Below are 12,734 nucleotides of genomic sequence, written 5' to 3'. Positions count from 1 at the left end.
CTTTTTGTTTGTTTTCCTGCTTTTTGTACTTTATTTTTCCTTTTGTTTTTTGGCTTGCTTTAACAAATAAAAGTTTCACTTTTCGACTTTTAGCTGTCGACAGAAAAAAACGACAGGTATTTATTACCTAAAGGGCTGGGAAATGCCATTGCCAGAGCGAATCTGCAGACAAATCACAAACTGCATCCCATAACGAATCTACCTTAACAACACTCACAAAATAAAATGAACAAGAAGTTGTTTGGCTTTCACTACAATTTAGCTACAATTTGACGAGCACTGTTAACTTAATTATAATAAATTAATTAATTGTTGCAGATCTATTGGCTGCTTGGGAGGATCTGCTTAACTGGAGCGAGAATGCAGCCGCCGCACGCAAACTGCAGCAGGAGATGAGTGCACTGAAGCACACGCTGTGCCGACTCGGCGATAATGCCACACCCGAGTTGCTCGACACGGAGCCGGCCATACAAATTGCCGTTGAGGCATTGAAGGTAAATAATTGACATGATCACACAAACAAGTTTAATTACTAATTTTTGCATGCCAAAAATAACTTTTATATACAGTTATAAATGTTTAACGTTTGAGTAAAGAGTTCCGGTAACTATTTTACATAAAACTATTTTTTTCTCGATGCTTTAAAAAAAAAAACCTTGAAAATCGAAATAACTTTTTTATACAAAAAGACAAAATATCTCTCTAAATTTTTATACTCATTATTAGAATTAAAAAAATAAGTTAAATATGTTACATACCAGGGAATAACACCGGAACCGGTACCGGATTCGTTAACCGAAACTAACCGTTTCATTTTTAGTACCGGAACTGAAACCGTAACCGAATGAAAATTCTCTGCCAAGAAAATAATACCGAAACTTTTGTACCGGTACGGTTGTGGTTAAGTTGCTAGGTCAAAGAGTTGTCCAACTTCCAACTGTCATAACTTGATCAAAACTGAATAGATTTTCAAACGGAATGTCATTTTGATCATGATTTGGCCTCTAAATTTATTCTGTATTCAAGTTTTGTTCATTTAGAAAGCTTAATTATTTTCGACCAAGATTCGATTTCGATGCTAAGGGTCCGCCCTTTGAAATTTCGGAAATTCAAAATTTTAAATGTCAAGTTTTCACTTTTAATCAGCTTCTTATATCTTAATTAGTATAAAACAACACTTTAAGCTTGACTCAGACGTTTTATTTTTTTTTGTAAAAAATCATTTTAAATTGAACAAAAATTTGGACTTGTAAAGTGGCTAAATCCGCAGTCTGACCAACTTCAAACTGTCATAACTTGGAAACCGTAAGCTATATTTGTTTCGGTTTGATTCCCTGTTACATACATATATATGTAGATTGTATTATATAAACTTATTTACTTATTTAAAAGTTAACTTAACCTTTATCTCTATATTAATTTCCATTTTCATTTGCAGCACGAACAGACACAACTGGGCAGCTATCGCACCAACATGTTGCGCCTCAATGCCTCCGTTCACAGCTGGCTGACACGTCAGGAGCGCCGTCTGCAACAGGAGCAACTACAGCAGCAGCAGCAGCAACAACAGGAGTCCGAACAACTTCAACAACAAAAGGAAATTCTACAAAAGGTGGAGCAGGCAAAGGTGCAGAGGCAACAGGAAGATATGGCCACAGCAGGTGGAACTGCTACAGTGGCCATCACGGTGACGGACAGCAATGGTAACCAGGTGATGGAAGCCTCCACTGGCACCACTTGGGATGTGCAGAGTTTAATGAGCGCCGAGCAGGAGTTCCACAAGCATCTCAAGGATGAGGTCAGCGACATGTACAGCGCCTGGGACGAAGCAGATGCGAGGTAAGTTGTAATGTAAAATTTTTAATAAAATTGTTGAAAGAGATTTTGAATTAAAATAAAATTAATATCGGTACCCATTCTGAACACTCTATAGAAAGAAGCGCTCTCTAATCCACCTTTTCTCTTCCCCAACAGAATCAACACGCAGCTGGAGATGCTCACAAACTCATTGATTGCCTGGCGTCAACTCGAGTGTGGATTAAGTGAGTTTCAATTGGCTTTGGGCCAAGATCGTGGCACACTCAAAGGATTGGAGGGTGCTTTGGACAAGGGACAGGCAACACCTGTGGAGCTGGCACAGAATGTGAAGCTCGTGGCCAAGCTGCTGTCCGAGAAGGTCAACGTTAGCCAGGAGCAACTGTTGGCCGTACAACAGCATCTTGATCCCAATCACATTTATCACATTGCCAAGTTTACAGCCTCCAATGGCTCGCTGTCCGATTCGGGCATCTCTGATGGTGGCGCCACCTCCGATGGTGGTTTGTCCGAGCGTGAACGTCGTCTGGGCGTGCTACGTCGTCTGGCCAAGCAACTGGAGCTGGCTTTGGCACCTGGCAGTGCTGCCATGCGCTCCATTGCCGCACGCATGGAAAGCGCCGAGGCGGAGTTGAAGCAGTTGCAAAATACTTGCCGGGATTTAATTGTGCGCACAGCTGCCTCACATCAACAGAAGCAGCAGGAGCAGCAGCAACAGAAGCAACAAGTGGAGCAGCAGCTGACCAATGGGCATGTGAAGCAGCAGTCGGTAAAGTCGCCCAATTCACAAAGCTCGCCCGGCAAGCGACGAAACGCGCGCAAAACGCGTCAAGCGGCAGAGAAATTAGAGCTGCAACAACAGCAACAACAGTTGCAGCAGCAACAGGAGCAACAGGTGGTGGAACAACTACAACGTATTGTTGCAGCTGGTGGTGGTGGTGATGATCCACCCGAGGATCCGGCCAATGAGGCAGCCTTGCTTGACAGTTCCGAGGATGAGGATGAAAACGCTCCCAAGTCGCAGCGTCGTGGATGGGCGTGGCGCATTGCAAGGGCGGCGGTGCCGATGCAATTGGCGCTGTTCACCTTCTTCTGTGCTGCCTGCATGATGCAGCCCAATTGCTGTGACAATCTCAACAATCTGTCCATGAGTTTTACGCCTCAGCTGCGTTATATACGCGGCCCTCCTCCAATTTGAGCGTCGCGAGTTGCGCGCGTTTTGCACGCGATCTTTAAAAAATTGTCGCAGCCGCAAACGCGCGCGTTTTTAAGTAGGCATCAAATAATTTACAATATGAAGTACGTTAAGTGATCTACAAGTTGGATCTAAAGCGGGTCAACAGCCAGATATATACCCGATATACTAGGCGACCTCCACAATGAGGCGACTCCAGCGCGCGTTTTGCACGCGTTTTATCGCGCGATTTCCGCGCGTTACCTTGGCAAACGCGACTTTGAAGCAATCGTAAGTAAGGAGATTTAGTAGATTTTTTTTGGTTGTCCTTTTATGAAACGGAGGCACTTAGTTTTTTATGCAACGCAAGTTATACTTAAGCTATACTTAAATAGATTTTGATTCGTTTGATTAATTCATTTGGTATTTGTCTTAGGAATTTAATTTGCGGTTCTTACAATAATTTTTTTATTCAACTGAGAAAAAGCGTTTAAAATTAAGTGCAAGAAAACAAAAACTTTAGGTGCAGACAGATCAAAGGATCATTGCATGATTTATGAACATGAATACGTTATGTACTTACAACCAAGTTAATGGGAGCATTTCCCGTCCCGCCCATCGAGTAAGAGACCCATGACAAGCTCCAGTTACTAGAAATACAATTTATTAAAGAGACATTTTTGTAAACTTTTCGGTTTGAAAAACACGTCAAGTGCCTACAAGACCCAACAATAAAAAAGGGCTCAGAAAGAGACAGAAAGAATGATAAAACGAGAGAGGGAAACAGAGTGCATATCGAGCCAGGCATATAGAGCTGAAAAGAAGCTAAGCCAATCTATAAAAGGCAACTGAGAAGCCTTGGGCAATATTAACTTCAACAAAAACCAGTTGAGAATTAGAGTTTCTATTTTTATACAACGCAAATGCAAGAATGCAATTTATATATGGAACGAGCATTGGTCACATTTTTTGTCCATCTTAAGCTCTAATAAATTCAGTTTTATGTCTATTATATTAATAGGATAAATTTAATTCAAAATACAAAAAAAAAAAAAATGATTAAAGTATAAGATGCAAGAAAATCAACTAAAAGAGATGAACAGATAGAATATATAGATTCATAATGTATCTGAAAAGTTGTTAGATCTACTACTTAATATACACTACTTATTCGGCAAAAAAGCAATTAAATTATAATCTACTTTTAAGTTTCGTATATCCTTGTGCGTTTTTTCAATATATTGAATGCAAGAACAAAACAGAAAAATTACAAAAAAAAAATCTATATGAAAAAGCAAAAAATAAAAAGTATTAAAGAAAGGAAAACAAACGATGTTTATGTTTTAGTAATTCTTAATGGTCAACAGAGGTATGCAATCGAGTGAGTTGTTGTGCTGAAAATATATGTATGAAGATAAGAAAAACTTGGCTTGAATTCGTAAAAAAGCATTGCAGACTATAAAAGATTAAGAAGTAAGGATTATTGAAAACTCCAGCAGATTCAACTTTATTGAACCTATTTATGGTTGCATTAAATTCTCCAAAAGAAATAAATTTCGATCAGATTGCATGCCTTGATTAAATGCAATCTTAATTCTTGCTTTTATTGAAATCCTTGCACTCGACAATTGAATCCGCCGAGAGATCCGCCACAAGCTGATGATAAGCACACTCAGGCACAACGGTACCAACAATTTTCCGATTGTCATCCGTCTTGACACGTATCATTTGGATTTTGCGACCGTCCTTCTCGATGATCAACGCAATGCGATCCCAAATGGGCAGCATGAGACCCGAGAGGACATGATAGGTGCGTACGCGGAGACCTACACCACACTTGATGCCAAAGGGGCATCTGCGATTCCAATAGATGTGGGAACACATGCGCAGGCATTGATTGTACTGCATATCCCAGAATTGTTGCACTGTCTCGGGATTAGCTTTCACATATCGAGTGGTTATAGAGCTAAGGGTTTCAGTGCGCACTTGAGGTCCTGTATTGGGTCTGTAGATCTTCAGGTTGATCTTGGTGGGATCACTGCTCGCCTCAGTTGCCTCCGATTGGGCATCCAGACAAAGAATGGCACAATTGTTGTTATTGCGCTCCTGTTTGTAAATGTAGAAGCCCTCGTGCTTACGGCGAGCATCCTTGTTGTACCTGTGGGGCAAGAAGATGGAGATTTGGTGGAGATAAATAAATAATAAATCAAATGTAAAAATAAAGTAAATTATTAAAAAAAATCATATTTAAAAAACATTAAAAATCAACTAAAAGACATACAAATAAATAAGTAAGAATCAATCAAATAAAGAAAAATAAAAATCATTTATATTAAAAGCATGTTGATTTTGAGTGAGCAATGCCATAATTTATAATTTCTTATACACCTGTATCATTGGGATTAAATTAGTTTTTGATATATAAAAAATCAATAAATAAATGGATAATATTAGTAGCCCAAGAAATAAATAAATGACACAAATAAATAAATTTTAAAATAAATAATCAAAAAAAAACTAAATATTTAAATATATAATTAAAATATATAATTAAAATATATAATTAATATATACTCACTTGGCTAGTGCTAGATCGAAGACCATGCCACGCACCACCTGCATGGTGTGCAGCTCTGTGGCAGCTCTGCCTGTGGCATGTTGCCTGATGAAGCGAATCAGCTTGATGGCCGTCACATTCGCGCCATGTGCATCCAAGTCCAAGATGCCCAAATCAAAGTGTCCCGAACGCTTCATCTGCAGGATCAGGGAATACATTTTGTTCAGGAAGAACTTGAAGAGCGCATTCTGGACTTCAACGCGACAGCCAAGAATGCGATTGAGGAACTTGGGAATATTATTGCTATCCTTCTCGATGACAAACATTTGTTGTCCCTTCGTGTCCTCCGAGACACTCAGTATTCCGACACCCGAGAGAGCCACACAGCAGTCGAAGCTAAAGTCTCCGTTGTAGTTTTCAGGCACATGAACCGATTCCAGGGGCTTCTCACCCGTTATCTGCTGAAGAACACTCTCCAGAGCACTGCGTCCGATATTGTTGTCAATGTTGAACTTGGACAGATCACGGGCATCGGTGGCACGACGATCTCCTTGAGTTAAGGCTCCCAAACTCTCCAAGCGCTTGGCAACCGTCGCCGCAAAGCGACTCTCTCCGCCCAGATCCGAGATGAGGAAGACATATTCCGGCGCATTGGCCTGATTCGAGCGATGTGTCCTCCCGAATTGTTGTATGGCACGATCGGCACTCCAGGGAAGTTCCAGAGTAATGTGTAGACGTCGTCGCTGTACTAAGAGGCGTCTATCGCTTTGCAGGGAGATGCCACTGGAAGCTGCCTCTGAGATGATGGCCACATGCTTCTGATCCTCCATGAAACGCTGCTTCTCCCTGTAGTTAACCAGATCCATGGTGGTTTCCGCCTCCCCTCGCTGCTCATACCTAAACGTATTGTCATCTGTCTGGATGACACGTCCACGTCGTCCCGTCATCTCAGCAACAACCTTGGTGCCCAGCTTGGAGATGATCTTGTCGAGGGTATTCGGTGGCATGCGACGTCCCAGATGCTCAATCTTGTCCAGCAATTTCTCTCGCACGGTTATGCAACGTTCCACATCCCGCTCGGTTATTTTAGCCGCCTGGGATTTGTTGAGATCAAAGATGCGGCTTAGATCACCATCGTTCTTGGCATTCATATTATTGCACAGATGCTGCAAAATGCGATCCTGCATCGTGATCTTCTCCACTAAAAGAGGAAGAGTTGTCAAAAATGTATTGGAAAAATCCAAACCGAACAAAATTGGCAGACAAAACCAGGGATCGTAAATAAGAGTTATTTCAATTATTTATTTTAATTCTTATTTTTCGGTAAAAAAAATATGATATAATAATAAAAAATAAGTGTTTGTTTAAAAATCATTATATTTATATTTACTTTGAAATGTTTATTATAAACATAAAAAGTGAGTTTTTTGTTTTTTGAAACAAAAATTAAAATATTAAAATGAAAAGTAAAAAAAGTTCAATTCAATTGAAATTGAATTATTCTTTCAAATAGGCTGATTTGTTATGAACACCGATTAATTTAACTCGATTAATCGGCAATAAAAAAGTTCGCTTTAAATTTCATATACAAATATCGATTTATCAATGCTTAAAGGTTTTTTGTATATATCAGAGAAGTCTTACCTTTGTCTGGCTTTGGGGGACGACCGCGTCGCTTGCGTCCCAGCTTCAGGCGATCATCGTCGTCTTCGTCCACATTCCAGCTGTTGTCAATGTCCATGTCGCTGTCGCCTCCATCGGCGTCCATGTCATCGTCCGACCAATCGGAAATCATGCGAACACGCTTCGAGCACGAGGCGGGCCGAGTACGGGCTTCGGGTTCAAACTTGCCGGTGCTGAGTAACTTGTAGAGGGATTCGCGTGTTGGGGCCGGAAAGTACTTCTCGACAAACGACTGAATAATCATCTTGGAGGTGGACACAAAGTTGGTCAGTTCACCTTGATAGAGCTCCAGATGCTCCAAAGTTCTCGACTCTCCTGTGGACTGTAGACCAATTACCACAGCCTTACCCTGACGTGCCGCATCACGGACCATCTTGACCACATGGTTCACCTTGGAGGCAATGCAGAGATTCTTGAAGAAACGTTGATGCGCGGACCAAAACTGGCAGGTGATGATCTTCTGGACACGATTCTCGATGCACATGAGGCGACAGGCCTTGAGGAACTTCTCGTTGATCTCGGCCCACAGTTCCGCAGAGTGATTGTAGAGCTTATGAAAGTCCCGGGACATCGGCACCTCCTCAATCCGAAAGCTGACATCCTTGAAGCTCAGCTGCCTGGCAATGTAGGATCCTCTCAGTTTCATGTCCATGGCAACGATCTCCATGGAACCAATGCCTCGCTTCTCCACGGTATTCACAAACTTGAAGAACTCCGAGTAGGATGTGCCAGGACCCCACAGTCCCAATCGCACCATATACGCCATATTCCTGGGCTCCGAGGCGCCAGTTGCCGAGGCATAAACCACACGGGCCATCGGCAGGAGCTGCTGCAGTTCCAGGACTGTGGTGCCCGTCTTGGTGGATTTGCCGGCATTCATCAGACTGAGATTCTTGGCCTTGTGGCATTCGTCGAGCACAATGACGCCGGCAAAGTCAGTGCCCAACCAGTTGATCAGTTGCCGCAATCGGGTGTTGTATTTGGGATTCGCATTGGCGGATTCGCCGATCAGTGCCGTGTAGGTGCAGAAGATGACGCCCTTCTTGAAATACTCGTTCTCCTCTGAATTGATCTTGCTGTACTTGAACTTGCTCATCGAGGCAACCTTGAGATGTTTGCTCGCTCCAATGTCCAGCAGATCGCGTTCCGCATCGAACTTGAGATCGTTGGACACGGAAATCCACAGGGCACGTTTCCTGCCTCTCAGATAATTCTCATAGATAATGGCCGCAATGGTGCGTCCCTTTCCCACTCCGGCGCCATCGCCGAGCAGGAATCCGGCACGTTGTCCGCTCGGCAGCAGCTGCTCATGTGCCTGGCAAGCGTAGGTAACCGCCTCCAACTGCAATGCACTCAAACGATCCGAGTTCTTCACCTTCTCCGGCAGAGCCAACTCGTAGGTAATATCCGGTAATTCCACGGAGGAGAGTGTAGCTGTCTCCACAACGGGATCGGGATGCCTGGAGCCACCCTTGAGCTTGCTAGGCCAATACGATGAATATGTATCCGCTACGCCAATTTCCTCAAAGTCCACCTCATCGTCCTCCACAAGTGGCGCATGCATCGGAGTCGCCTCCCGTCGCACAGACAAAGGATTTGTTGAGGACTGGTTAAGGATTGGCTTTTGCATCTGGATCTGTGACACATTCCTCATCTGAGAGGGCATTGCTCCCAGGCTGCCTTTTGTCTTCAGAAAGTCCGACATCGCCTGGTTAAATGTCATTCCACTGGCCCGGAAACTTCTCATGGAAAGAGGTACAGAATTTGCACGTGGTGCTTTTCTAAGGAGTTCATGCGTCTGAGAACTCAATCCCATTTTATAGGAATGAGCTTGAGCTGCTCCCAATTGCAACTGTGGAGTGAAATTTGATTTCAATTGCATCCCACAGTTAGAGTTGGATTGCAACTTTTGGGCAGCAACTGAAGCATCGCCGGAAACTTGAACGGATAACTTGTGTGTATTCTGTACGGACTTAAAGGGTAAACAATTCGGTTGTTTTTCTTGTTGTGATAGCGGCTTCTCTTTGGGTTCCATGTCGGGTTCTGGTTCCACCATCGGCAGCGAATTCAACTCTTCCAAAAGTCTCGCATCGATGTCCGCATCATCTTCTTTGATTGGATTGCGAGGACTGAGTTGCAATATTTCAGCAAGTTCAATTGGCACAACTTGATCCTCTGATCCATCTGAATTCAATGGCATTGAATCGAGTAGGAATCTGAGGTCATTATCACTCTGTTCCGACAGTAAGGAACTATCATTAGATGGTTTGACTAATTTTTGGCGTTCTTTCTCAAGCGCCCTTTCGATCTCCGCATTATATCGCTTTTTTTGTTCTTTAGTCAATGGTTCTATCTGCGTGGCGAATAAAGTTTTAAATTATTATAACGATCGGAATATATGAACTTTTTTTTGACTAGTGACGTAGCCAAATTTTATTCCAATACGTGAAATATATAAAAGAAAATTATCAGTTAAGCAATATGCTAAGTAATGTCCATACAAGTTAAACAAATGCAATACGAATTGTCAAATTTTTTAAAATATTTTTCGCTAGTGACATTAGTAATGTTTTTAGTCCTAATCAGAAGACTAAAAGTAATATAAATTTTTACATCTTTAAAGAAACTTTATTCAAAACTGAAATCTGCAGTTGCACTTGTATTTTTATTGCTTTCATAATCATATTCTAGACAATAATTACCAAAATCGATTATTTGAAATATTATATTATAATTATAAAAATATCTTAAGTCATTTTAACAAAAATTGTATCAAATTTACCTCGAGTTTAACGAGAGTATCTGATTTTTTTATTCTTTCCGGTTTGGTTTCCTCAATGAATTTATTTGGTCTCTTCCCGGACATGTTTTTTAACTTTAAGTCTTTTTAATCTTTTTAGTTAAAAATTTGCAGTTCTTATAACTCTTTATATTATTTTTTTACTTTCCGGCGACATTTCATTTACACACAATGAAAAACCATTCAATACTTTCAATGCAAAGCCTTCTCATTTTTGACATTGGATTTCGATAGCAATTTATCAATAGTGCTGAGTAGCGTGTCAATGATTAAGGTGATATCGAAAATAAGAGTGTTGATTAACCTGCAATAAATATATAACCGTTAAATTAAGCTTCTGGTGAAACAGAGAGGAAGCATAATGGAGAATTGTATTAGTAATCTTTAAATCTATAAAATGATATTATAATATAGTTGATTACTTTGCATAGTTTGTCAAAAAGGATTGCTTAGAATGTAAGTTTTAAATTTAAGGATAATTGTGGGTGCACGGGATGGATGTTGCATGCCGCAAAAAGAACGGAAAAGTCTTTGTCCCAATCTGCCCAAATGAAGGGACAGCGATATGACCGATAAGGACAGCCAGCTTAGCTTCAGGATAACTGCTCAAAATTGGCAGAAAAAGGCATCCGAAAGGAGGGAACATGATGCTCTGCGTGCCGGGGTTCGACCTTCAACCGACTACTTTTCGGAATATACGAGACGCATTTCAAAAATCGAAAGCGAAAGTAACACCGACTTGCGAGCCTCGACGGAACTGAAAAAGAAGAAGGACAAAACACTCGAGGCTACAAGGATCAGCAATCCCGAACAAGGCTTCGATATCTGCTATCATGAGCCCATTAAAGTTCGATTTAGATCCACCAGTGAAGGACCCACCACCTTCTCAAGAACTAGCTTATAATAATTTTCATAATTAACAATAATTGGTTTTAGAATGATAACGATTTAGTAATCTACACATGTTTTAAAATTATTTGTGTATATTTGCTGTAACTGATTAAATTAATATTCTTTGACAAATAAATAAATAAGTTCAAGTATCAAATATCAATAAACAAATTTAATTGAGTCGCCGCAATTGCAAACAACTCATACCTAGACTTTCCCTTCAAGTTCTCTGCTTTTTTGGTCAGCTTATTTATTTTCACTATGTTGTAATCAAAAAAAAAGAATTGTATTTAATTTGTTGGCTCAAATTTTGTGTGTTTGTCTAATTTTTGGTATGCATCCATGGTTTATTCTAACAAGACGTCCGCTCTGAAGCGTGGGATTCCAGAGCTGGATGAACCGTACGTCCCAAGGAAGAGGATGTATGCGGAAAGCAGTCGACAGAGCGTCAGGGAGACGGCTCTGCAATGGAGAAAGCTGGCTGAAGAGAGGCGTTCGACTCAAAAATATCGAGATGCCGATGATTACATCAGTGTGGCACCCAGTGTGGCCGCAGTTGAAAAGGACTCAGTGCCGAGGGTCGGTGGAAGTCGACGGAATTCCACGCCCAGAGGTTCCGTTACCGTTACCAGATACCCACAATCCAACAGAAATAGTATGAATGCAACACAAATCGAAACGGATCAGGGAGCTTCCCTACGCTTTCATACGCCAGTGAGGGGGAGTTTGAGTGTGGAAAATCCTAAGGATAATACTGCAGTGAAAGCATTTGAAAATAAACCATACTAGAAAGGCGGCACTCAAGTTATTCCAAGATTTCTTTTTATTTTTTCTTTGTTTGTTTGCCAACTCTAGAGGTAATCCAATAATTGGTAATACGCATTATTCACGCCTGGCAATTTATGGCAAATGCATTACCAACGGATCCATCCGTAGTTCATAAATAATCTATGAATCAAACCTCAACCCTCCTTCAAACACACACAAAAAAAGAGCAAATTTATGCGGTTTTTCGTAGCTTTTCTTTGGAGTGTTGCAAGGGTTGCTTTGGTTTTCAAGTGCTTTTCCTTTTTTTTCTTTATTTTGTCTAACTATTCGCTGTAGAACTCCAAGTTGGTTTTTTATTTTGTGTTTTATTAATCGTTTTGATGTCCTGGCTGCTTATCGACTCATCACAATCTACAAATCGTATGTAAACTTGAACGTCTGCTGACGATGATGGATTTGTGCGAAATGAGACGCGTTCCCAGCGACAAGTCACCCACAATCAAGTGGTTACCAAGTGAGAATGTGTGTGTACTCCAAGTTATATACAGACTTTCGCCGCAACCAATCGAAATGCACGCTTGTATATAGCAATTTCCCCTTTAGCAGACATGTATATTGCGCTCTCTCTAGCGCATTGTGTTGAGCGCATGAATTCAGCTGCTTGCACTGCTCTAATACACATCGCTGTCTAATGCTATCCTTGTCCGCACACAGACGCTCTAGCGGGGACACAAACCAATGTTAAGCGCATGTTATGCTTATGTTAATGCATTAAATTTGTTATGCATTTCAATTTTAAGATTTTTCAATGATTTTGAGAAGATTTATTAGCAAAAAATGTTGTTTATTTAATTAACAGGAGTTTATTTGTCCAAAACTCTAATTAAAATTTAAGTATCAGTCGCTTATTTGCACAACAAGCATTTTTTAAACAAACTTACAAGAAGACCTTTGTTCTTTAAAAGAGTACTCTTTTTTCGGGAATCTAAGCAATTTCCGTTAAATATAATAAAGGACTCTATGGACACTCGACCATTAATCATAAA

At 40.9% G+C, this 12,734-nt stretch overlaps 2 protein-coding genes across 4 annotated transcripts in view; one reads left to right on the top strand and one right to left on the bottom strand.

The window, feature by feature from the left end:
- LOC117786499 (putative uncharacterized protein DDB_G0271606) overlaps nucleotides 1–4,235 on the top strand; it is a 137,626-nt gene extending 133,391 nt beyond the window's left edge. For all 3 annotated transcript variants that reach the window (XM_034624795.1, XM_034624796.1, XM_034624797.1), the window contains 3 exons: nucleotides 319–494; nucleotides 1,439–1,839; nucleotides 1,975–4,235. In XM_034624795.1, coding sequence (XP_034480686.1) covers nucleotides 319–494; nucleotides 1,439–1,839; nucleotides 1,975–3,013 — 1,616 coding nt within the window. In that variant the 3' untranslated portion in view covers nucleotides 3,014–4,235. The remainder of the gene's footprint in view (nucleotides 1–318; nucleotides 495–1,438; nucleotides 1,840–1,974) is intronic.
- A 234-nt stretch (nucleotides 4,236–4,469) lies between these two features.
- On the bottom strand, nucleotides 4,470–9,537 carry LOC117787127 (protein strawberry notch). The gene is made up of 3 exons (XM_034625569.1): nucleotides 7,191–9,537; nucleotides 5,568–6,747; nucleotides 4,470–5,147 (listed from the first exon to the last, which is right to left on the bottom strand). Exons 1-3 carry the CDS (start codon nucleotides 9,427–9,429, stop codon nucleotides 4,580–4,582), a joined length of 3,987 nt encoding a protein of 1,328 aa, XP_034481460.1. The 5' UTR covers nucleotides 9,430–9,537; the 3' UTR covers nucleotides 4,470–4,579.
- Between the last annotated feature and the right edge of the window lie 3,197 nt (nucleotides 9,538–12,734).

The sequence above is a fragment of the Drosophila innubila genome (genome assembly GCF_004354385.1).
Source record: "Drosophila innubila isolate TH190305 chromosome 3L unlocalized genomic scaffold, UK_Dinn_1.0 0_D_3L, whole genome shotgun sequence".
Classification (NCBI taxonomy): Eukaryota; Metazoa; Arthropoda; class Insecta; order Diptera; family Drosophilidae; genus Drosophila; species Drosophila innubila.
The sequence above is the reverse complement of the archived record's forward strand: the minus strand, read 5'-3'. Positions and strand labels throughout refer to the sequence as shown.

Excerpts from the sequence above, each read along its gene's own strand:
- LOC117787127 (XM_034625569.1), bottom strand. The coding sequence starts at position 9,429 with ATGCCATTGAATTCAGATGGATCAGAGGATCAAGTTGTGCCAATTGAA. Across the intron at positions 6,748-7,190 it reads TCCCCCAAAGCCAGACAAAG|TGGAGAAGATCACGATGCAG; the intron begins GTAAGACTTCTC and ends TTCCTCTTTTAG. Across the intron at positions 5,148-5,567 it reads TTCGATCTAGCACTAGCCAA|GTACAACAAGGATGCTCGCC; the intron begins GTGAGTATATAT and ends CTTGCCCCACAG.